Raw genomic sequence first — 26809 nt, forward strand, 5'->3', positions numbered from 1 at the left:
GTACATGACACGTGCGTTTAAACATGATTACAACACTCGTGTGATTAGAACAACTCTGTCTACGACCTCGTCGTTCTAATCGTTCACACTTGTACTGTAAATAACTATTGTAGGTTACTTTAGGAAATAGTATATTGTTTTATTAAGAGTAAAAAGTACACTTTTGTGGCATACGTTTGACACAAAAAGTCATTTTTACTCTGAATAGAACATGCCATTTTTTTAAAACGCCCACAAATTATTTTTTAAACAATTTCAAACGTTCCAAATAATATAAAAAGATAGTAATACCCTGTATGTAACTATATACTGAGAAACTATCGTTACGCTCGTTGAATTTGAAACTAAAAAGTCATTTTAACGCCTAGGCATAAAAGTAAAGCACTTTTACGCCTAAGCACAAAAGTACGAAAATGTATTATTAAACTGACATAAAGTGTCAAATTCAACGAATGTAACCATAGTGTCTCGAAATACAGGGTGAGTCTTAAATAAGTGCAAATATTTTTAGTGGTAGTATATTTCTACCCCAGAAACAAAACCGTGGTTTTTTTTTCGCGAAAAAAAAAATTTGAAAATTTGGAAATTTTGAAATTTTTTGAAATATTTAATTAAAAAAGATAATATATTTATAATATGGCACCATAGGTAGTAGATTAAATTTAGTAGTAGATTAAATTTACAAGAAAGAAAACCCAGAAAATATCCAGTGTCAGTTACTAATAAGTCAGTGTCAGTTTAACTATAAGTTTCTTTTGAACGTCGGGATGAAAATAAGACGTGATTCTGTAAGCTTGATGAAAATAAGACGTGAAGCTGTAAGTGTTTTTTTTATGTATTGAGAAATAATAATATTTTGCATTGAAAAATATGTCAATTTCACAAATAACAAAGTAAAAAATTGTCAATTTTCAAAAAAATTAAGAAAAGCCCCAAAAATTACAATTGTTAAAAATTTTTCATCGATACTTTGTTTTAGGATCATGATCAATCACTAATCCTTAAATTCCTAACCCAGGAATTCCTAAAAAACCTAACCAAACACAATATTGCAAATTATTTAAATCATTACTTTTTGGTCTGTACAACATTATTGTGTAAAAATATATTTCAGTCATCCTGTATATCCTGTGAAAATATTTTTAAAATTTTCTAATAAAAAATTAAAACACACTTAATACAAAAACTCTAATTATGATACAATTTTTACCTAAAATATTTCTAAAGGCTCATTTAGAATCTCGAAATTAGTAGAATTAGTAGTTTCAATTATTATATACAGGGTGTCCCAGATATAAGTACAATTATTTTAACTCACAACCCCAGAAACACGCTTATGAGGTTTTTTTTACGAAATTAAAAATTTGGAATTTTTTGGAAAAAATTTTGGAAATTTTTTCAGTTTTTAGTAAAAAAACATAATTTCTTGATAATATGGCAACATAGGTAGTAGATTAAATTTACGAGAAAGAAGATCTAGAAAAGATCCAGCAGTTCCCAAAATTTTAGCAAAAAATATTTTTTTTTTGGAAATTTTCACTTATAATATCACAAGAGCTTAAATTATTTTCGGAAATTTTTTTGAGGGCACGAATATTTTGAAAATTAATAATTTTCCTAAAATATTCGTGCCCGAAAGAAAATTTCCAGGAATAATTTAAGCTTGCGTGGTATTCGGTAAGAAAATTTCACACCTAAATTTGAAAAAAATATTAATCCAACATGACATTTTAAAATAATTTCAATTTGTTAAGTTGGCCAAGGTATTGATGTTTTTGACATATTATGTGTTTGTCATTTTTGTTTGCGATTCTGTCATTAAGCTATTACTAGTTTTAAAACGTCTGTACGTAGAGTAAGAAGTGTATAGCGAAATGTCGCGATTTGGAAAAGTAAACCAACAAGTCATTAAAGAAGAAATTGAAAATATAAAACCAGATAACACCCGAAAAATACCAGCTTTAGTTAAATAAAGGCGGCAGAACTATATTTTTTAGAACATGGCAATTTCGAAGAAATTCATATGTAGGTATATCTAACATATTTCCTTAAATAAAAAATATTACCAACCTTAGTTACATCAAATGCTAAAACTCAAATGGGTAATATTTCAATATATAGACATTGTAGTTCATTCACATTATGATAGTAGATCTTATGTTTACCTTTTCAACTGTCAAAAAATTTCCACTAAAGTTTCGTGGCGCCTCGAAAAAATTTCCGGAAATTTTTTCAGTTGCCATGGTAACTAGTCAACATTAAAGCATGTTATTGGTTGAAAAGTAGAGGTGTGAAATTTTCAAAGTAAAATAATTCCGCTATTTTGGACTGAAAAACGAACTGAACTTTGAAAAACGATAAAGAGAAAATATGTTTCTTTTACCGAGATCTACCACCCCTTAAAATACTTGCACTTATTTCTGAGACACCCTGTATAATTACTTGCATACTTAAAAATTTACCAACAATAAATTTATCATTCACAATGTCTAAAAAAATCCAATTAAAATTAATAGAATATTCTTCTAGCAACTGCTTGCGCTAGTCAGTTGTACCCTTGTTTATATATTATAATCAAGGGTTGTACCCACAGAGAAAGCCTAATAATTAGCTTATAAAACAATAAAGCTTCATTCAGAAGCTCGGAATTAGTGGAATAAATTAGTGGTTTCAATTATACTTTATACTTTTTAGTTTACGATCATTCACAATGTCTAAAAAACACAATTAAAATTAATAGAATATCCTAGCAACAGCTGCGGTAGTCAGTTGTATTCATAGAGAAACTTAACCTAACCTAACCTAATCTAACCTAACCACAATTTCTCTTGACGAAAGATAATCAAAGGCCAAAATGACATTTCCCGCAAATTTTGAAGTATAATTAGTGGAAAAGTTAAACGTTTGATAACTTTTTCTACTAATTGAAAATGCCTACCACTAATTTTGATGTTCTGAATGCTGAGATTGAAATTACAGGAACAAACTTCTACGCTTATTGAAACCACTAATTTGTTCCACTAATTGCGAGGTACTGAATGAAGCTTAAACTTTTCATTTCTAACAATTTCTCTTGACGGTTGATAATAATTAATCAAAGGCCAAATTGACATTGATTGCAAAAGTTAAAAGTGTGTTAACTTTTTCCACTAATTTTGACGTTCTAAATGCTTACATTCAAATTAGAGGAGCATACTTCTACGCTAATTGAAACCATTAATTTATTCCACTAATTTCAAGGCTCTGAATGAAGCATAACTATTTTCCATTTTTAAATTGGTAAATATTTAAGTGAGATTTATAAAAATATCACCTAAATAAAAATATACCGCTTATTAAAAAATATGTTAAGTCTCTCACGCTCTGCTCCATCACGTACTTGAAATTTTCTAATTCCCACTTCGGTACAATGTGACGACAGCGGCACAAGTGCAACAGACGAAAAAAAGTGCACATTGTAACGCCGAACACATCGATACGACGCCGTGTCGGCGCCGGCGTCGTATCGATTCTTCTCACGATATCGAGTCTAGTCGGTGAGAGTGCTACATCGAAATTGGACGCTCTATTCATCCTTTTCATGTCGCAGGTATGTAGAAAAGGTTTTTTTCTGAATGAAAATCACTTTTAAAGAGTTGTATAAATATGCTTACATGAACGTTGAAGAAAAAATTGGCTGTTGCCACTTTTAGAACAAACCTGTGTATTTTTTCAAAAAATTAATAAATTTCATGAGTGGTTAAACATGCATTACGTGACTGATATTCACAAAAAACCTTGTCATCGCCCTACAAAGGGAAAAAACATCGATTTTGCCAAAAATGTCATTAATCATCAAAATCTGCTGTCTAGATCAGGCAAGAAATGACTCTGCTAATGTCATTGGTTTTTTTCGTATTTTTAAAAGAAATTACTATATTTTAAAGAAAACTTTATGATTTGCTCCTTTTATGTCACAGTTATGTAAAAAATACTTTTTTTCAGAATGAAAATCACTTGAATGACGCTAAAAAAATACATATTCTTAGTTTTAACTGTATTATACATAAGTTTAATGGTTTAAACTGTTATATTTTTCTTACTTTTAGCCCTACTTTGAATGAATTTGGCTTATTACACAGGGTTAATTGAAGGGTTGTTTTTTACCTAAACTTTAAAACACATCATGTGCAATAATTTCGTAAGTAACTTTTCCTGAAACATTATTTTTCGATCAGAACCATGTCTCCTGAGCATTTTCTTTTTTGACTCATGTCGACACGTGCCTTGGTTACTTTTTAAGAGCAAAATGAACTTGCCACTTACAATTTGCAATTTTCTCAATTATTATTACTTTATAATGTTATTTTTTAATATGACGAGGTGGTTTTCACTGATTTAGAAGTCTATATTAAAATTTAAAAAAAAGTTATAAAGTAACGATACAGGTTTGGTTTTAATAAATATTAGTAACACTGACAGAACTAAGGATATTAAAAAAAATCTGTAGTAAGTGTGTACAAACAAACAAAAAACGTAATAAAAAAACTTAATTAAAATACTCTAATACTTTGTATTGCCTCCCCGGTTGGCATTTAAGCAAAATGTACCATTATATAGTCCATAATGTGATTTTCCCTGCTCTCATTGGTTGAGACTAAACGCTGGTGCGTTTTGCCAACCGTGACTAAAACGTGGTACGTTCTGCCATATTCTTTCCAGCAGATTACACTAACATATTATAAACGCCATTATTAAAATCTTTGATTTTTAGGAATTACCACAGAATTATCCTATTTAATATTTGATCGTCTTTTTTAGACCAGCGTGAAATGTTAAGAAAACGCCTATTTGATAAAAATATTAGTCTGACACTTCTGAAAAATTGTTTGTTTGATTTCCGTGTGTCGTGGCGTCTCTGTAACACAGACAGGTATATGTGGGAAGTCAATATACATAATTTAAAATTATTCTGAAATGTACAAGGTGTGTCAGAACTAAGATCCATACCAAAGTGTGTTATATTTTTCTTATGGAACACTAGGTATTTTATTTCATTTTTGGATTTTTGAACATAAAATAAGGCATTTATTATAAGGGTTTAATATGTTTAAATGCTTTGATTTTTGAGATATTTAAAGATATTTAAATATGCATGCTATGATAAAAAAGTTTGTCAACGCCTTGTACATTACTTTTCAGAATTAATTCTTGTGCTGACTTTCAAGCCGGAGATATAAACCTTACTAAAAAATGTGATTGCTTCCTTAAATGTATACAGGGGTATCAAAAATTGCGTCATACATAGAAATAACGAAGTTTTTATGTAAAATAAATATTTAAAATAGACCAGCAATTTTTGATATCCCTGTATACATTTAAGAAAGCAATACATTGTTTTAGTAAAGTTAATTTCTCTGGCTTCAAAGTCACCACAAGAATAAACTCTGAAAAGTAATGTACAGGGTGTTGACAAACTTTTTTATTAGAGCATGCATATTTAAATGTCTTTAAATATCTCAAAAACCAAAGCATCTAAACATATTAAACCTTATGCCTAATTTTATGCCCAAGAATCCAAAAATGAAATAAAATACCGGGTGTTCCATAAGAAAAAATATAACTTTGGTATGGATCTTAGTTCTAACACACCCTGTACATTTCAAAATAATTTTAAATTATGCACACTGTTTCTCTACATATACCTATAAAAAAATTTCCGTTTAATCAACCGAGGCGAATGAGGTGCGCCACCCTGTATAATAATGGTCGATCTTCTTTGAAAACTGCGTGATTTTTGTTCCAAAGCCACCTCCATACAGCCTGTCCAATACGGAAAGAACAAAGTAAAAGTTCACCGTACAATCCAGGCAACTGAAATTAGTCGCGAAAATTCTGAAATCCATCGCAATCTTCTGCTGTTTTTAGTTTTTAGTTCAGCATAAATAATACTACCTTAAACCAAATCTTCTTTTACACCGTATCGAAATTCAGATGTCATGGTAGATATCAGATGTCATGGTAGATATGTCATGGTAGATATCAATTAAAAATGCCAAAGTTTAGTCAAACACACAAAAGCAACGTCTGTCTCTTGGTCTGTCTAATGAAAACTACTTGAGAGAAGCGTATTACGGCGGCTTGTTTTTGGGGAAGTTGTCATATCAATCCGTCAATTGTTTTTTATTTTTCTCAGGGCAATTGAAAAGGTTAATGCCATTCGATCTCAGGCATAATACACCACGTTTTAGTAAAGCTTAGCAACATGTACCTGCGTTTGGAATGCCTCACGCTAACGTGGCAAAATGTACCGCATTTTAGTCATGTTTGGCAAAACGCACCAGCGTTTAGTCTCGACCAATAAGAGCAGGGAAAATCACATTATGGACTAAATAATGGTACATTTTGCTTAAATGCCCCCGGTTGATATAACTGTCGGTTCATACTGTCAAGAGCAAGAATTTAAATATTTATCATTAAAATAAATTGCCCAATCTATACTAATATATAAAATCCTTAAGTGACTGACATACTGATTAATCACGATCCTGCTCAAACCACTCAACGTAAGAAGCTCAATTTTGGCATACAGGTTGATTCTAGGGTGTAGAGGTTCAATAAGAAGGGATTTTTCGAAATTCCAGTTCCAAGAGGGTGAAACCACCGCTCAAATATTACAATATTTTTTATTTAAAAAACGGTCAAGTTTCCGAAAAAACGCTTAAACACGTATATTTTATTTTGTTTTTTACATATTTTAAGATTTTTTAAAAATGTATACAGGGTATCGAAAAATCTGGTCATTGATTAATCACGATCCTGCTTAAAGCGCTTGACGTAAAAAGCTAATTTTTGGAAAACAGATTGACTTTAGGGTGTAGAGGTTCGATAAGAAGGGATTTATCGAAACTCGAATTCTAAGGGGGTAAAACTATCCCTCAAATATTAAAATATTTTTTATTTAAAAAACGGTTAGTCTTTTGGGAAAAACCTGGACAAGCATAATTTATTTTGTTTTTTTACATATTTTGAAATTTTTTAAAAAATCATAATGGGTGTTCCAAAAAGTTGGGTAATTTCTTAACCACGTTTCTGCTTAAAGCGCTTGACGTAAAAAGCTGATTTTTGGGAAACAGATTGACTTTAGGGTGTAGAGGTTCGATAAGAAGGGATTTTTCGAAACTCGAATTCTAAGGGGGTAAAACTATCCCTCAAATATTAAAATATTTTTTATTTAGAAAAAGGTGAGTTTTTCGGAAAAACTCCTAAATACATATATTTTATTTTGTTGTTTTATATATTTTTTATTATTTTAAGATTTATTTTTTTTATAAATTTATACAGGGTGTTTTATAAATTATTACCATTGAGTAATCACGATTCTGCTTAAACTGCTTGACGTTTAAAGCTGATTTTTGGCAAACGGATTGACTGTGGGGTGTAGAGGTTCGATAAGGAGGGGTTTCTCGAATCTCAAATTCCAAGAGGGTGAAAACGCCCCTCAAATATTACAATATTTGTTATTTAAAAAACGGTTAGTATTTCGGGAAAAAGCTTGGACAAGCATAATTTATTTGTTTTTTTTACAAATTTTGAAATTTTTGAAATGATTCTGCTTAAACTGCTTGACTTAAAAAGCTTATTTTTGGCAAACGGATTTTTCGAAAGTCAAATTCCAACGAGATGAAACTACATCTCAAATATTACCAAGTTATATAATAATATCACCATATTGTTTTTTTTCATGCTGACATAAATGTGAGAAAATTTTATCCAGTTTGTATGTTAATGGAAATTCTTGCTTTGCTTTATCATCACCATTACAAATGATTAATTCGACGCGAACGAAGTCGCTGGTACACGCCAGTATATTATATTTCTTTTTTTTTATTTAATAAAATATATTTCTATAAACATAGTATTTGCACAATAAAAATTAAACTAGAACAATTTGACGTCAGACTATGATCTGAAGGTGAACTTTGTTTAATTCTTATTGTTGTAAATATCAATATGTAGAATAATTAAAAAGAAAATGAGAAGGGAGTCGGGGGTCTCTCAGGGAGAATGAATTAAGAAGTCACGCTGGTCAGTTGAGTTGAGTTCTCCAAGTATCATAATGACAGCAAAGTAAGTTTATAATTTTTTTTATATTTTCTCTTAGTATATTTTATTGGTCAAAAGATATTCTACTTGACATTTCTCCTACCTAAATTAATGTATTTAATTCTTTAATAGATTTATATTTTGTTTTTATATATATTGATTGTTTCAATGATCTTCGATACCTAAAACGTCCCGCAACCCAGGGTCGCGACATGTTAATGTGGCTGTAAATATATTGTGTTATATTTTCCCATTTTTCTTAAATGACCAAGCGAATATTCATAATTTCGGCCATCTTCAAAAAAGATCGATGACTTTTGCACAATCTTCGAAACTAAGAATCATATTCATTATGAAGAATAATATCAAAAAGTAACGATAATTGAAAAAATTGCAAATTGTTTATGGCAAGTTCATTTTGCTCTTAAAAATTAACAAAGGCATATGTTGACATGAGCCAACAAACAAAATATTCAAAACACTTGTTGATTCTGGTCGGTTAAAAGATGCCCCAATCGTATTTTTAATCATATCTTAATTTTTTCAAATGGAACGAGAGTGACTCATATTTGGAAAAAGCATTTTTCTTACGAATAATTTGGTAACCAACCCTTGGTATTTCGACTCAAATTGTCATTATGAACCGCATGTTACAATTTCAAATAAACCATATGCGAAAATGTCAATAATTGACATATGTCATTCTATTCAGAGTGTCATTTTATATCGAATAATGTAAAAAATACCAAGGGTGTCATTTAAAAATCAAAAGTTGTAGTAATTTCCGGCGAAAAAGGTCAAATCAAAACTAATTTATGTCATTTACTAACATACTTAATCTTGTTCTTTTATCTGAAAAAAATTAAAAAGTTATAAGGGTGAGCAACTTTTCAGACGCATCCGGTATTAGACTAGAAATGCTAACTAAACTAATCCTGCTAACGTCATTGTTTTTCGCAATTTTTTAAAAAATTGTCTATTTTCTAGCTATGTTGCAAGTTAAATAATCCTTGTCATCCAGATATTATGTTTTTTAATTAGAAATTTAAAAACAAATCAAAAAACTGTTGAAGAGCAAAACAATTCAATCAAGACCAAGACTGCAACAAGGGTACTGGGACCTATGAATGGCATTGATGAGCCTTGCTTGACTATTTGCAGTGCTCATGCTAACATAACAGTAAATTTTTTAATTAACTTTCAGAAAAATCAATCATGATTCCCCCCAACACACCATCAGAGTTATAGGATTTTTCTTCCAGAACTCCAGCACTCGCACTCTATAACACATCAGCACTTACAGCCACCGACCACAATGGCCAACACAGCGCATCTTGTCCGCAGACAAAGCTCCAGAGATCTGAACTCTCAACGCTCCGTAGACCGTCTGGAACTTAAAGAAATGCGAGGTAGACTAGTACCGATAGAAAACGGCAGTTCTGGAAGCTACGGCGCTACCAACATAGCCTTCGAAGACACCAGCCCAAACAGCAAGATCAAATCGAGTTGCAGCAGCAAAAGAGGCTCGCAAGATGGCAAGGCCATCTTTAAACCAGACTGTGCTGAAGAAGAACGTGAGTCATGGGACAGCAAGTTGACCTTTCTGTTGGCTACGGTGGGTTATGCCGTGGGGCTGGGTAATGTGTGGAGGTTTCCATATTTGGCGCAGAAGAATGGAGGTGGTGCTTTTCTTATACCTTACTTTATTATGCTGGCCATCGAAGGGATACCGATCTTTTACTTGGAACTGGCTATAGGGCAGAGGTTGAGGAAGGGAGCTATAGGAGTGTGGAATCAAGTATCACCTTTTTTGTCAGGTAAGTTATAAGGAGTTGATTGGATAATGATTGAAATATTTGGTTATTCTGATTTTTTGAAATTCAAATATTTATCGGCTGTGAGAACTATGATCCATTAGTGACGAAACTAAGGTCGAAACAAATCAAAAATTCAATAATATGATTAATTTTTGGACGATATTTAAATTCGTTTTTAATAATAAGTGAGACTAACCAAAGCGAGATGAGAAATAAATGAATTTTGTCCATGACCACTTAATAATAAATCAATATTCTACTTCCTAGCTGAAGGAATATGGTGCCATAACCCCCAGCTGATAACAGTGAATTATGATAAATCACACTTTGCATTTACTTTACTTAGCCCACGGCCACACAGAAAGCGTTTTTAGCGTTTTGCGTTTTTTGCGTCTCAAGCGCTTTTTACGATTTTATCGTTTTAAGCGTTTTTTTCGATTTGTGTCCATTAAAAACACGCAAAAGACGCGGCAAGCTCGTGGATTCCCGGCCCGTTCAACAATCAGTCCTGTGAGAAAGAGATAGGCGAGATCGGCGCGGTTAGCGTTGAAGAGACGAAGATAAAAGATGCTGGGATTGAATTGTGGACAGGCCGGGGCATATATTCGGCGACAAACACAATCTACTGCTAGTGCCAGTGGTGTGTGTAAAAATAATAATTTGCCATTTATTTTACGAATTTTAGTTTATATGTGTATAGTTATTTTATGTTGTATTGTTGTGGTTACTTGTTATAGTTTTTTATGTTGTAGTGTTGTGGTTACTTGTTGTAATTATAATATAATATAATACAATAAAGAATTATAATTATATAATAGAATAGTAAATATATATTACTAGTTGCTAACGCAATTTTAGGACATGATTTATAAAACTTTTTGCAGTAAAACTTCTTTACGCGCGCTGGGAGTAAACATTCAAGGCCGTGACATACGAGCTAGCGAGACGGCCCTGGCACACGAGCTACTTGTAACGAAACGTGTTAACGGCTTAGAAATACGTAGTGACGCGACGTGTATTTGTGAGCAATCCACGTGTTTATCAAAAATATTGATATTTTAATACAAATTTTTTAAAAGTGAATCAAATTATTACTTGTAAAAAACCATTTGTTACACGTAAAAAACTATTTTTATTATTTTACACGTATAAAACTATTTGTTAAACGTAAAAAACTATTTTTTTACGGATCATAAACTTATTGTTTCTGGTAAAAAACCTTTTTTACGCAAAAAGAAATATTTTTTACGTGTAAAAAACTATTTGTTACACGTAAAAAAACTATCTTTTTACGCGTCAAGAACTTATTATTTCTGGTAAAAAAACTTTTTTACACAAAAAAAATATTTTTTACGTTTAAAAAACTATTTGTTACACGTAAAAAATATTTTTTTACGCGTCAAAAACTTATTGTTTCTGGTAAAAAACTTTTTTTACGCAAAAAAAATATTTTTTACGTGTAAAAAAACTATTTGTTACACGTAAAAAACTTTTTTTACGCGTCAAAAACTTATTGTTTCTGGTAAAAAAACCTTTTTTACGCAAAAAAAAAAAATTTTTTTTACACGTAAAAAACTTTTTTTACGCGTCAAAAACTTATTGTTTCTGGTAAAAAAACCTTTTTTGCGCAAAAAAAATATTTTTTACGTGTAAAAAACTATTTGTTACACGTAAAAAACTATTTTTTACGCGTCAAAAACTTATTGTTTCTGGTAAAAAACTTTTTTACACAAAAAAATATGTTTTACGTGTAAAAAACTATTTGTTACACGTAAAAAACTAATTTTTACGCCTCAAAACCATTTGTTTCTGTTAAAAAAACCTTTTTTACGCAGAAAGAAAAACACTTTTTACGCATAAAAAACTATTTTTTACGCGTAAGAAAATATTCCCTTAATTTATTAATTTTTCAACATTTCATTAATAGAATCTTTCTAAACAGTAGATATTCTCTATAAAAATATTTTTAGATAATATCCTAAACTGAAAAAAATGCTATTACTATTTAATTTATTTTTATTGTATTATTAAATATTACGTTCGCCTATGACGGGGTCTCATAGAAAACGCTACAGACGCTACAGAAAACAAATTGATTTGTTTTCATTTGCGTTTTTTTGCGAGACACGCCGACCGCTAGACGCTTTGGTGGGGCCACTCCTATAGAATCCTGTTATTTTGTTTTAGACGCAAAAGACGCTTCACGCTAAAAACGCAAAAAACGCTTTCTGTGTGGCCGTGCACTTACTTATTTTATTTGTTGCTATGCCAACGTAACACTCACAACATCCCGATGCGCAGCGCGCGGCGTGGATGATTTGACGTTTTTCTTATCTTTTCTTTTTATTAATTTTGACGTTTAAAATTGTCAAATGTTAAGTAGGTAGTGATTATTAAGTGGCATATCAAGAACTTGTTTAAAATAAAAAAAAATGAATTATGAGATTGATTATGAGTCCTGTACACCTCCAGAGATAGCAGAGGCGGGCAATTTAACAAGTCTTGGATTGCTACCACAAAAGTCTAAGGATCATTACATGTCTACCTATAAAAACTTTCTAGACTGGAGGATTGCTAAAGGCATAAATTAATTTTCCGAATCCGTGTTATTAGTATATTTAGTTGCCATTGTAACGGAACAAAAATCAATCTCCTGATTGACAAAAGAATGTCGGTACGATATTTTCATGCAAAGAACTTGAAATAATATCAATGAAATTCAAATACCTATATAACTTTAAATAAAATACAAATTACCAACTATAGTTACACAAAACAACAAAAAGGCAGATGCTGGTACTCCAATTTATCATTCTCCAACAACTGTACTCAACAACTCAACTAAAGTTGGTAGAAGTATGTTTTATTGCAAAAAACTTGAAGCAGCATCAATAAAATTCAAATACAAATATATATAACGATAAATCAAACACAAATTACCAACTTTAGTTACACAAAACAACAAAAAGTCAGCTACTGGTGGTACGATTTATCATTTTTCAAAAAATTTATTTCATTAAAGGTGGTAGAAAAAAGTACTTATATACATGTATGTCGTAAAACACATCTAATAATAAACTTCCCAAATATTTGAAAATAGAATAGTTAGCAACTGATGATATTGACGTTTATATATATATATATATATATATATATATATATATATATATATATATATATATATATATATATATATATATAACTATATAAGGTAATGACATTTTCCCCTAAAACATGAATACAATAAAAGTATAGTGTTCAACTCGCAATTTATAGCCATTATTCACTCGGGTGACGTTTGCGTCACGAGCCGTAGGCGAGGGGCGTGAATAATGGCTAGCATAAATTGCTCGTTCAATAATATACTATAATCTTTAGATTTTCTAATAATTTAAAAATTGAATAAGTGTATTAAAAATCTCTCGGAATAAATTTTGATAATAAAACGGCATACTAAGGTACCATAAACTTGTTTTATCCCAAAAAAGTTGTTAGAAGCTATCCAAGTATCCAATATACAATAAACCACATTTAAAATAGTATAGTAAGAAGTTCTACATACATATTTTTATAAATTTAAAAGATAAAATGTACCTTTTATGCGCTTACCTTATTGTTCCATCTTCTTTTGTTACTTCTAGGGAATGCAATCCCGTACCAAAATCTCAATCCCGCAAACCCGCGGGATTAAAGCAGTCAATCCCGCGGATCCGCAAAATTGCGGGACTGTAAACAATAGTCATACATTTGGTCCTAAATGGTTCAAAAGGCATTGTATATTTTGCATAGTCCCACAATATATTGATATAGCGTGTATCTTAAATTAGCTGTACAGATATTTGGACCGATGTATACAGGGTGTTCAAAAAATATATTTACTATTAAATAAACTTAAATTTTATTATAATTTATCTACTTATTTTATAAATAAAAATATTATTCTGATGTTGAAGTTTTTTTTAATTTGTGTTAGTTATCTGCTTTTAGATACACTCTATATCAATAATTGTTTGGCTTATGCAGAATGTACAAAGTTTTTTGTACCATTTAGTACCATACGTATGACTAAAAATGCATATTTTTATAAAAAACGTCGTATTTTCCTTAAAACAAAAAAATAATAAAAAAACCTACCAAATTGTTTTTTTCTAATTTCAATACAGATTAGTCGTACTTCGTAAAAATTTCGGTTTTTTAAAAATTGTAAATTTGCGGTAAAACAGATTCTTGACCAAATTTTCACACTCTTATATAACACCCTGTATACGAGAATTCGCTAAATATATTTTCGGAAACCATATAGCATCTTAATCACAATAGATGCATCTAAAACCTGGTCCAAACCGCATCCGAAAATCTTTTTTAGTTCAAGAGATACCTATTCAACTTTAAATTTACCCTAAAATTTTGCTTGTCCCGATAATCACATATTATGTCCGGCAGTTTATTTGACGAAATTGTCCACAAGTACTAGTTAAACGCCTTTTTTCACTTACGCATATACGCCAGAAAGAAATCTAACAAGTAACCTGTTTGTTTCACTTATTTTTAATGGTCAAGCCGTAAGGGGAATCCCCCGGATTCCGACCGTCGACGCATCGGCCCGGAACGAAACGGTTTGACCCTGATCGAGATCGATTCGGTTACCCAGTAGTAATGGGTCGATCCCGCGGATCCCGCACGGTAAATCCCGCAACTTTGATCCCGCGGAATCTCAGAGGGATCCCGCATTTGCGGGATCCAGCATTTGCGGGATTGCATTCCCTAGTTACTTCCTTGTTAAGAGTAGACGTTGAAATTAAGAATTTCGGTCCCACGCCTCTAAGTGACCGGTTTTTCCCGGTTTTCTTGGTACTTTCGGTACTAGCTAATTATTACTGTTCAGTAATGGCGCAGTTTGTCAATCAGCAATCAAGGGGTAGCTTTCAAACTATAATCGATAAAAATTGAGTATATTTTATTTTGTTTTTTACATATTTTAAGATATTTTAAAAATGTATATAGGGTGTTTCGAAAAATCTGGTAACTGATTAATCACGATCGTACTTAAAGCGCTTGACGTAAAAAACTGATTTTTGGAAAACGGATTGACTTTAGGGTGTACAGGTTCGATAAGAAGGAATTTTTCTAAACTCGAACCAAACCAAACCAAATCAAATATTAGAATATTTTTTATTTAAAAACCGGTGAGTTTTTCGAAAAAACTCTTAAACACGTATATTTTATTTTGTTGTTTACATATTTTATGATTTTTTAAAAATTTATATAGAGTGTTTCATAAAATATGACCATTGAGTAATCACGATTCTGCTTAAACTGCTTGACGTTGAAAGCAGATTTTTGGCAAACTGTGGGGTGTAGAAGTTCCATAAGGAAAGGTTTCTCGAATCTCAAATTCCAAGAGGGCGAAAACGCCCCTCAAATATTACAATATTATTTGTTATTTAAAAAACGGTTAGTCTTTCGGGAAAACGCTTGGACATGCATAATTTATTTTGTTTTTTTACACACTTTGAAATTTTTAAAAAAAATTATACAGGGTGTTCCAACAAGTTGGGTAATTGATTAACCATGATTCTGCTCCAGTTTGTATGTTAATGGAAATGCTTGCTTTGCTTTATCATCACCATTAGGTACAAATTATTAATTCGACGAGAACGAAATCCCGGGTACACGCTAGTATTATATAATATGAGATGACTCCCGCCTATTTAAAAATAAAAATATTACTTTACATCCAAAAGATTCAGATTTAAGACATTCTGTATTCTTACATAAATAATTACTGATTTTTAAACATATTTATACACAAACTAGGGAGGGGGAAATCAGACAATGAACAGAGATGATAGGTGTTAGGTAATAGCTTTGAGACAACCGTTCGAGACGCATTGATTTTATTTTAGTTTGTAAATTTTGGTCGTTGTGACAAAGAATGGTATTAAAGGTAAAGTAAATGTTTCTTCATTATTATTTAACTAATGCTCATCATCATCATCATTTAGCTTATACCGTCCACTGCTGAACAAAAGCCTCCCTTAACTCTAGCCATTTCCTTCTATTTTGTGCCACTTGAATCCAGTTTCCAGCCACCCTCTTAATGTCATCTGTCCATCGACTAGGAGGTCGTCCTCTGCTTCTATAGGCCTCGTGTCTCGGTCTCCATTCCACAAGTCTCTTTGTCCACCGTCCATTTGTCATCTTAGCCATATGTCCTGCCCAATTCCATTTAAGATGTAAGACGGATACCACCACATCTCTTACTCCCGTTCGATTTCGTATTGTATGATTGGGTATTTTATCTCTGAGTGTAACTCCCAACATGGACGTTTCCATTTTCCGTTGCATGACCTGTATTCTATAATATTCTAATTAATGCTAACTACAGCAAGATATTTTATTTTCTTGTTGTAATATTCTGTGCTAAAGATTTCACTGATTTATTTGATTTGACAAAGGTAATACATAACATGTGTATGTATTTAATGGATTCGATTTATGCTGTGAACAATTCCAGTTTAAAGGTAATCTAAAGACAGTCGTTTACTATCCATTTGTGCCATGTTTTTCATCCAGTGTGACAATAAGTCGTTGAGTATTCATTGAGTGTACTAATATTTTTCGACCGTGACTGGGCAAATATCTTAGCAAACAAATGAGCAATCAACACCTAAGAATAGAATAACTCATAGTCTAAAGATATTTGCACCAAACCTTCAACTTTAGCTTCGAGCCTGGAAACCAGCGACCTTAGTACCTGCGGGTGGGGACCTGCTTAACTAACAAAAACTCTTCAGTTTTGAATGAAATAAATGTGGCATGTTTTGAATGCATTAAACTACAAGCCTTGGTATGAGAGATGTTTCTCTTTGTAGTAAAATTTCAGAAGAAAAAGTCCGTCCGGACTATTAGTACTCAAAGGAGACCTAACCACACTGCAAAGTAAACCAAAAAAAGCTCGTTCGACGCTAGTTGGCGGAATTGTTAAAAGATGGTCATATTTATGCTTTAGGCAAATAACGCCCACTATCTCATCCTTTCTCAGAAAGGGCCATTTCAATCTTAAAAGACAGTAATAAAAATGATTTTTAATTATTGTTACTGAGTACCAAAAGAACTTGGAATAAATTTCAAATCCCAGTTCTTTGATGGCTCAAAAGAACCGGAATTCCCAGTACTTTTGGTTCCCAGTATTACCTGGTTCTGAACCCTAGTGAGTACGTGATCCTGTGCCCACAAGGTAGTACAGTAATACCCCGACTTACGCTACCTCGACTTACGCGAATTCGGAGTTACGCGATTTAATTTTCTCGTCTATTCGTTTTTTGTTTGAACGCCGTGCAGTCAAGGTCAAGCGGCGGCGTTTGTTTCTGACTCCCCCCGCCCGCATTATTATTCGTTCAGTTTACAACAAGCACATACGTGTAGTGCGGAATCGGCGCGTAGGTACATAAGTTACGATTTTGTGTTTTTTTGTGCGTTGTGCGACGACTTGAGATATTTACTAAGTACTATGGCATCCAAACGAAGTAGAACCGACTCTTTTGCTTTAAACAAGAAGAGAAAAACATTATCTTTGGAGTGTAAACTTAACATTATTAAAGACTACGATGCAAAAATAAAAATTTGTGATTTAGCGAAGAAGTATAGCTCATAACAATGCGTGAACAAGAGGAAGAAATTGATAATCATGATTCTTTGGATCCAGTTCAATTAGAAGATCAAATGACAGTTGGAAACTTGACAGAAGCCCTCAGTTCGATTGAAAAAGGGTTAACAATTTTGGAAAGCATAGACTCCAATGAAGAGCGCAGTTTTGTTACAAAACATGGAATAAAAAAATTACTAGGATGCTACGAGGAGATATTACGGGAGAAAGAAAAATCATTGACTTGTCAGACGACTTTGTTACAATTTATGAAACCTTCTACATCAAAATAACTTCGGATTGTGTTTATACACTCTATTAATATAGTTTGTATATTGTATTGTCATATTATTTAGAATTAGATACTAATTATTTCCTAAATTATTGTTTTATTTAGTCTCCAGTCCCAATTAAACATACTTTGTATGTCTTTATATGCAAAATTGTACCCCGACTTACGCGAATTCGACTTACGCGGATAGCGCTCAGTCCCACCTATCGCGTAAGTCCGGGGTATTACTGTACTGTAAAAAAACACCTATTGTAAAATGTACCCGATAATTTTAACAAGGAAGGGGATCTTATTTTTTTAGCATTTTTTGAAACAGCTTGTATAATTGTATTTTTTTTAGGTATTGGTATAAGCAGTGCCGTTGTCTCTTTCAACGTGGCCTTGTATTACAATACCATCATTGCCTGGTGCCTGTTCTATTTCGTCCAGAGTTTCCAGTCGAAACTACCATGGGCAGAATGTCCCAACGTGTACTTCCCCAACGGTTCCTACATTGCTGAGCCAGAATGCACCGTAAGTACCAAACTCTAGGTATATATTACGTTGATATTGTGTCTTTTTTACCATTAAAAATACCAAGTATATAAATTCTCAAAAACAAATAATTATTTTTTCCAATCTCCTTGTAATTCTGGTATGCAGTATTAATTAAAAACTGTACGTTATTGTCTAAATAACTAATTCTTGTATAGTTCTAGAGACTTTTCCATTTAAAATAAATTTCTTTATTTCTTTTTTTAATATAAAATAATAGGTAGATTTCCATGCAAATGAATTAGTAGACACGCTGGTTACAAATAGTCTGTGCTATTAGAAAACACTTGATTTTTGTTTAACTTGAATTTATTCATTCGCATTCCGTATAGCGAGTGTTTCTCGAAAGTGGCTCACTCCTATAACTTTTTTATTTTTTCAGATAAATAAAAAAATAAACGAGATTTGGTATGTTAGTATATGACATAATAGTCTAAGAGCTAGCAACGTTTTCGAGAAAGTATTTTAAGACGTCTGGCTCTTTGATATATCTTTTACTATGTTCTCTGGAACAGCATGCGGCCCGTCTGGCTGCCGATACCCGTTGCGTTCACTACTGCGCATCGGAAGAAGGTCCTATATTTTTTATTAATTTAGTCCTATAAATTCTAGTATTGAATATAAATCGAATATGTCTCCGTAGCGCAGTGCGTAGAGTTTCCGATCACGAACCGATGATCCAGAGTTCGAATCTGGGTCAGGGCAAAGACATTTTTATTTTATTTTCGTTTATATTCTGATAGTAAAGTATTATATAAATATGGTAATTCAAAAAAACAAATATTTAATATTTTACTAGCAGAATATAACGAAAATAAAATAAAAAGTCTTTGTCCTGACCTGGATTCGAACTCTGAATCATCAGCTCGTAGTCGGAAACTCTACGCACTGCGCTATGGTGACATGTTCTACCACATGTGTATTACCACAACTTTTGATTTTTAAATGGCACCCTCGGTATATTTCTACTTTATTCGATAGAAAATGACACTTTAAATAGAATGACCTATCATATGTCAACATTTGACATTTTCGATTAAAAATAATCATGTTTTAAATTTCAATCTTGAGTGCCATCCATGGCTGTGTTAAAAACACTAATTTTTAATCAAGCAGCCTTGGAAAATAGATTTGATCGTCGAATGTTTTTCGAATCTTGGTCTGGTTGGTTAAAAGATGTCCAAATTGTATTTTTAATTATAACTCAATTTTTTCAAACGGAACAAGGCTGGCTCATATGCATATTTGGAAAAAGCATTTTTATACGAATAATTTGGTACCACACCCTTGTTGTTTCGAGTCAAATTGTCGTTACATTTATGGCCATGGCACTCAAAAATCAAATAAAATGCTATTTTTTTAATTGAAAATGTTGGTTGGGTTAATTAAATTAATTGATAAATGTTAGTTGACATGTGATAGGTCATTCTATACAGAATGTAAAAATACCGACAGTATCATTTAAAAATTAAGGTTTGTAGCAAAGATATTTAAACTCGGGAGATACAACGATCCATTCATAAAACGCTCTAAACTTTCATCACACATTGGTTTGCGAAAATCAACGAGTGCGAGAGAGAATGGACAAAGAAGGGAATAGGGTATCGGCGCAACGGCAACAATGTAGTTGTTTACAAAGATTAGACTGTTGAGGTCAATTTCCAGTGGCGTGCCGATCGACCGACAGTATTTTAAGGAAATTAAAATGATTGTTTAATAAATTTAAAAAAATAATAATAACACTTACATATTTGTCGCATTGTAAAAAGTTGAGGGAGGATACTAATAGGAATAAAATAAGTTGAGGGAGAATAGCGAAATAAATATAAACCGGCATAATTTGTTATTATAAGATGGCTTTTCACATAAGGATAACGATTAAAAAAATCAATAAGCGTTTTTTACTTTATTTTATTAAATAAAATATCAAATTTTGGGTGTATTAGTAAATGCAGTTTCAATATCTTGTTCCAAACCTTGTTCATCTCCGGTGAATGAGACTCCCTCTATTAGCAATAACAAAATAAAATAGTTATTTTAACCTAGTAACACAATACTGTTACGTTTTTCGTCGGTTCCGTGTGGATAGAAAGTCACAATTTATTTAAACCCTATTTATTTACACTAATTAACAAAAACAATAACGATAAAAGACTTAAAGAACTATTTACAAACGATTTACAATTATTTATCTAGAAAGAATTTATTTTGAATTTTGCGCGTCAACTACACTCGTCTTATTTATATCTGCCCTCTTTAGGCCCCAGCCGCCGCCTTTTATACCCACAGCTAAAGATTTCTAGAATAGTCCATAGATCGTTAGGTGCATAGAGAAGGTTTCGATTGTTCTCGTATGTACTACTCCATTCCAGTGGAACTCGATTTTTCTCGAACGTCCGAATGAATCATTACGGTGTCTATTCTTTAATGCGATGTTAAGGTCATCTGAAGGCGGGACATATAGTTAGGTTAGGTTGAGTCCACACGGGTCCGCAACAGTATTTTACCAAAAACTAATATTTGTAGACTTCACATATTTTTGATAAAAACTTTATTATTATATGTATATTTATTATATACCTATATGAATTTTACAACTACTAAATGTGTGCCTAAAGGGATCGCACCGCGATTAAAAAACCGATACAATGACACAAAGTACCAGAGTGGTGCAACCCCAAAAACAAAATAGAAATAAATTAAATTATAAAAATAAACAGAATTAAAAAAAATAAAATTAGATAAAAAAAGTGAAAATATAATTTTATCAGGGATGAGCGGAGATAAGCAGAGAGGAGAATAACGAAACAGTGTAACCGGAACAGCAACCAATGACGGGCATATCAGAAGAACAAGAACCTCACAAATCAGTCGAAGAAATTATAATTTTTTAAATGATTTATTGTTATGAATTTAGTAAATGATTTAAATTTAATTTGTTTTTTATAATCTGTAAAGGATTGAAATTTAAAGTTATTAGAAATATTATTCCACAAATGTGGCGCTATGAAACTGAAAGATTTTTGGAAGTTAGCTGTTCGGTGTTGAGGAATTTTAAAATAATGTACTTGCCTAGTCGAATGATCATGGTCAACGTAGTGAAACAATGAGAACAAATAGGGAGTCTGCTCTGTAGTTAAAATTCGATAAATGAATGTCATTAAATGAAATTATTACAAATATAAACAAAATTATTTGATATTATAATACAGTCATCAGAACAGTCTAGCGATAATTTTAGAAAATCATAAATAAAATAAAATGGCGATTGTTTAGTAAACGGTTCTTCCCTTAGTCTTAAAAAATATTTAGTTTTTTTTCTCTGGTTTGCAAAGGAAAATTCATATTGTTTATAAATAATAAAAAGTGCACGTCAAAGAATTTCAATAGAATAAAATGTAAAAATACAACAAAAAATGTAGTAGTCATAAAATTCATGCAATAAGTACATTAATTATATGTATGTCAAAAGATGTCCATTTACATTATAGGAACCAAAATTTAAAACAAAAGCCGTATTAAATTGTAACGGCAACAAAAAAGTAAACCTTTCTTAAAAGGAAAACAGAAATTGTTATTAAGTTATTAGTAATTAGTACGTACCATGTACCTTTTTTCTACAAATAATTTAATTAATAAATATGTAGTTTAAATTTAAAAAAATATATAAAATATACAATTTAAAAAATAAACCTAAAAATAAATATAATTTAGAAATCTACTATTTTTTATGTCTAGGTTCGCCTCTGATCTACACAGAAGAGGATATAATAATATACTTAACCCTACTTATTTCTATTTACCGGTGAAAAGTTAAATTTGGATTTAAATGATACACTCTCTTGTACACAATACATGAATGCACCATATTTTCAAATTAATGTCCACAGAAGTCCACAAAATAACGCAAAAATACTATAATACTGCAAATAAAGAATACGGAGCTTGATCGGCGGCATAGCAACATCGCAACAGGAGAATCTAGGAATTTTCATTCATCCTCGAAATCCGTTGTACTACGCCGGCATATTTCTAAAACTCACGTTGCCAAACTGCTTTTTAGTATTAAAAGAAACGCGATCATGATATTTTTATTCCATTATAAAATTTAAAATAGTTAAGCAGTTAAGCATTAAATCAAAAAATTGCCGTTAGCAAATTAATGTACTTGATATATTATACAAATATAACGAAATTATTTATTACTTAATAATTGGTTGTGGTATATAATCGAATACTAATATCAATATACAGGTAAATCTGGCAAATGTTTTCGGTGTAAGAGAGATGCGAAAATAAGGATAGAATAATGGCCGATGAAGGAAAAAGGTAAACAATTGTATCTCTTGAGTTTAAATATCTTTGGTTTGTAGTCATTTCCGGTGAAACAAGAAGTGACGGAAAACAATTAAATACGTCAATCAATCCTAATTTACATATATCACTGTAATTAATATTTCCTTGCATCTCCCTGAAAAATGAGTACGGCTATGCGTATGAAAAAGAAGACAGTAATTGTTTATCAGGGAATGGTTTTTGTTGGATGACATAACTTGTTGTGATCGGTCGGCGGCGGCGTACGGACGAGCCTGTATTGAGAACATTATTTATTATTCTTATTCTAGTTTTTAGCAAATATATGTTACGGTTAAGGTCCGATGTCCGGTTAATGTCGACATTACCCGGTTAATCTCGAGAATAATACACAACAAAACCACCAAAAACATAACCTAACCCAAACATGAACATGTTAATATCGACATTAACTAGACATCGGACTTTAACCGTAACATATACATAGTTGATATAATATTTCGTTATAAACGTACTTTTATTTTGTTAATGTTTTGTCTACCTAATAAAGTTAATATACACTATTATTACGGTAGTTTACATCACATACATTCATATCAAATTTCGATTTTTATCTGAAAAAATAAAACATTATAGGGGTGAGCGACTTTTGAGAAACACCGGTATTACTACTTAATTTATTATTTTCTTGTGTTTAATAGATAAGCACGCCCACCCAGTACTTCTGGTACCGAACAACGCTGATGATATCCCCGGACATCGACACTCCGGAAGCCTTCAACTGGAAGATAGCACTTGCTCTGGTCGCAGCCTGGATCCTAGTCTACCTATGCATGATCAAGGGCATCGCGTCCTCTGGAAAAGTCGTCTACGTGACGGCCACCTTCCCCTACCTCGTCCTCATCATCTTCTTCTTCAGGGGCATCACGCTGAAAGGTGCCTTCGACGGGTTGAGGCATCTGTTCACCCCGTCGTGGCACACGATTTTGGATCCAGTGGTTTGGCTGGAAGCTGGGACACAGATATTTTTTTCGCTGGGTCTGGCTTTTGGAGGACTTATAGCTTTTTCGTCGTACAATCCAGTAGGTTTAGTTAGTGGGTAGTAGTGAGTAACGTTTGTGAAACATCGTTTAAATACTATTATGTTCATAAAACACGCTTTTGGATGTTTCAAATTTAATGAGATTACGTATAACTTTATCTCTCCATATGTTTTAACTTGTTAGACCCTTTTCAAGAGTTTTTTTAAATAATCGTCTGACTACATTGTAACGATATACAGAGTGGTCCGAACTGTATTCCGTAAACTTCAGCAGCATATTCTGCACATAAAAATAAGTAAAAAAGTTCGTATAAATGTATGTCCGAAAATGCTTAGTTTCGGAGGTACATGGTGTAGAAGTTTCATTTTTATTTCGATTTTTTCCAAATATGTTTTGAAGTAACGTCAATATTTGGATCAAAAGTGGTGTCTAGGAGTGTTTTGACATGAGAAATTTGATTGACCACCCTGTATATTTGCTTTGGTGGTGGGTTTAAGGAGTTTACAATAGAGGTAATAAAAAATGTGTTTAAAAATCCTTGTTAGTGGTTTACATTATTGTCGTTTTTAGTCTGCCCTTTGATTCTCTATGTAGTAATTTAATTGAATTTACATTAATTGTGTGACTATTTAATAAGGTCCGACCGAACCTGGATTTTTAGTCCCGGCTGAGACCGAAACAGAGACCGAGAGAAAAAGAAATTCTCGGCCGAGAACGAGACTGAGACCGAGTCGCGATGCAATATTTATTTAATAGTTTATTATATGAAAAAACATCTAATATGTAATAAAAAAGTTATTTTCATACAGAAACGGTTTTATTGGAATTTAATACTATAAAATTACTAATACTATTAAAATCTGTCGCACCGTTTAGATTTATTTAGTAATCGAAATAGTAGATTATTCATTTTTATAATTATGGTGCCGTGCATGAAATTTCCAAGTAATTATAGAAATATAAATGACTAATATTGATACTAATAATTTATAACAAAATTGTTGAATAGGTGCTTAAAGAGAGACTAAATAAAATAAACTGACTTGGTTTTACATGAGATCTCACAACTTTTCATAGCGAAGGAATTGTGTTACGATGTGTTGCAAGACTTGGCATTTTTTTACATTCTATGTTTTTGATGGGATTACTTTTTTAGTCTATGTTATAGGCTAAAAAATTAATTTTAAAGCATTGCGCCTTCCAAATTATGCAGTGTTTTATCATATTCTATCTAAATAGTTGTTTGCTAGAGACGCTTGTTGGTAGTGCAGACTAGAAATGTATTATAAGTTGCTGGTTTCACAACTCTGTTATGGGGGTGAATAATTACACACAAAAATTTTACTTATTAGGAGGATATACAAAAAAAAAATATTAAAGCACAATTCTGTTAAATGTATAAAACTTACATTAATAAGACACTAACATTTCGTTCGTTGTTTACGCATAGAAATACGAAGACTATTACTTTAGCCGTCCGGGAAACCCCATTCGTGATTCGATTAGATCATATATGGATCATATATTATAAAATATTCTTTTTTTTATATCGGACGAGTATTACGATAGGTGGAGCGATACGCCCAAAAATAAATTTGATGATCGTCTCGGCCGTTGTCGATAATCTCGGCCGTTTTATGCCGAGAACGAGACCGAGATCTCGGCCTGATTTTTAGCCGACACCGAGATCTCGATCGGACCTTACCATTTAATATAAAATATATTGCTAGATCGGAATTTTGTTGGATATTATTGACAGATTTTGTGTTCTTTAATACTTACATATATCTAAGTTTCTACATGTGTTTCTACCTGTTTAAATTTTTCTAGATTAACCAACAGAATTTCAACTACCAACAAAAATGTTTAAACACAATTGTTATTGTCTGTGCTGTAAACTTTTTAACCCCACCCCCATAGCGAATATATTTCTGTACACTGTAGTTAGACGGTTAGTTTTAAGAAAGTCTTGAAAAAGGCCTACCAAGCCGAAACATAGGTAAAATTACTCTCATTAAACTTGGAACATCAATACTAATATTATACAGTATGTATGTCCCCGGATAGCCTTTACAAGAGGAAAACCTTTTTTATTATTGAAATTTTGAGAAAAAATTATTCTTCATAAAAATGTTTGCTTGTACTAAAATGGTTAATCGCGTTTATAGTTTTCCAAATTTCCATACCGTTTCAGAGAAAATTAAAAAAAAAAAACATGAAAATGTGTTGTAGTTGAATGTAGTTGAAGTTCTAAAAACCAAAACGAGTTCCTATGGTGATATAATTTCTTTTTCATTCTTTGTTGACACAGTTTTTATCAACGTCATATTTTTTGTTGTTTTGAAAATCTTAAAGAAGCACAAAATTTATTTGGGTTGATTATAATTATCGGGAAATGTGATACTTTATCATCAAAAAATGTGACGTTAATCAAAATTCATTTTAATAGCACTCTCTCTATCAAAGAATGAAATCGAAATTATATTACCATATTTTCATGTTTTTTTTTAATTTGCTCTAAAACGGTATGGAAATTTGGAAACGTATAAACGGGGTTAACCATTTTAGAACAAGCAAAAAATTTTATGAAAAATATATTTTTCTCAGAATGTAAATAATAAAAAAATTCTTCCTCGTGTAGAGACAATATGGGGACATACTGTACATATAATATTGTTTATTAGGGTTGAATTAATCTATACTAATATCCTTCTAATATATAAAATCCTTAAGTGACTGACATACTGATTAATCACGATCCTGCTCAAACCACTCAACGTAAGAAGCTCAATTTTGGCATACAGGTTGATTCTAGGGTGTAGAGGTTCGATAAGAAGGGATTTTTCGAAATTCCAGTTTCAAGAGGGTGAAACTACCCCTCAAATATTACAATATTTTTTATTTAAAAAACAGTCAAGTTTCCGAAAAAAACGCTTAAACACGTATATTTTATTTTGTTTTTTTACATATTTTAAGATTTTTTATAAATGTATACAGGGTGTTTCGAAAAATCTGGTCATTAATTAATCACGATCCTGCTTAAAGCGCTTGCCGTAAAAAGCTGATTTTTGGAAAA

At 31.8% G+C, this 26809-nt stretch overlaps 1 protein-coding gene across 1 annotated transcript in view; it reads left to right on the forward strand.

Moving 5' to 3' along the window:
• Positions 1-767: 767 nt before the first annotated feature.
• Positions 768-26809, forward strand: part of LOC115877825 (sodium-dependent neutral amino acid transporter B(0)AT3) — a 51981-nt gene continuing 25939 nt past the window's right edge. The window contains exons 1-5 of the mRNA XM_030894153.1: positions 768-818; positions 3534-3589; positions 9290-9902; positions 18183-18355; positions 23392-23772. Of these exons, the coding sequence (XP_030750013.1) occupies positions 9401-9902; positions 18183-18355; positions 23392-23772 (1056 nt within the window). The 5' untranslated portion in view covers positions 768-818; positions 3534-3589; positions 9290-9400. The remainder of the gene's footprint in view (positions 819-3533; positions 3590-9289; positions 9903-18182; positions 18356-23391; positions 23773-26809) is intronic.

The sequence above is a fragment of the Sitophilus oryzae genome, unplaced genomic scaffold (genome assembly GCF_002938485.1).
Source record: "Sitophilus oryzae breed Bouriz unplaced genomic scaffold, Soryzae_2.0 scaffold_1499_pilon_pilon, whole genome shotgun sequence".
Lineage (NCBI taxonomy): Eukaryota > Metazoa > Arthropoda > Insecta > Coleoptera > Curculionidae > Sitophilus > Sitophilus oryzae.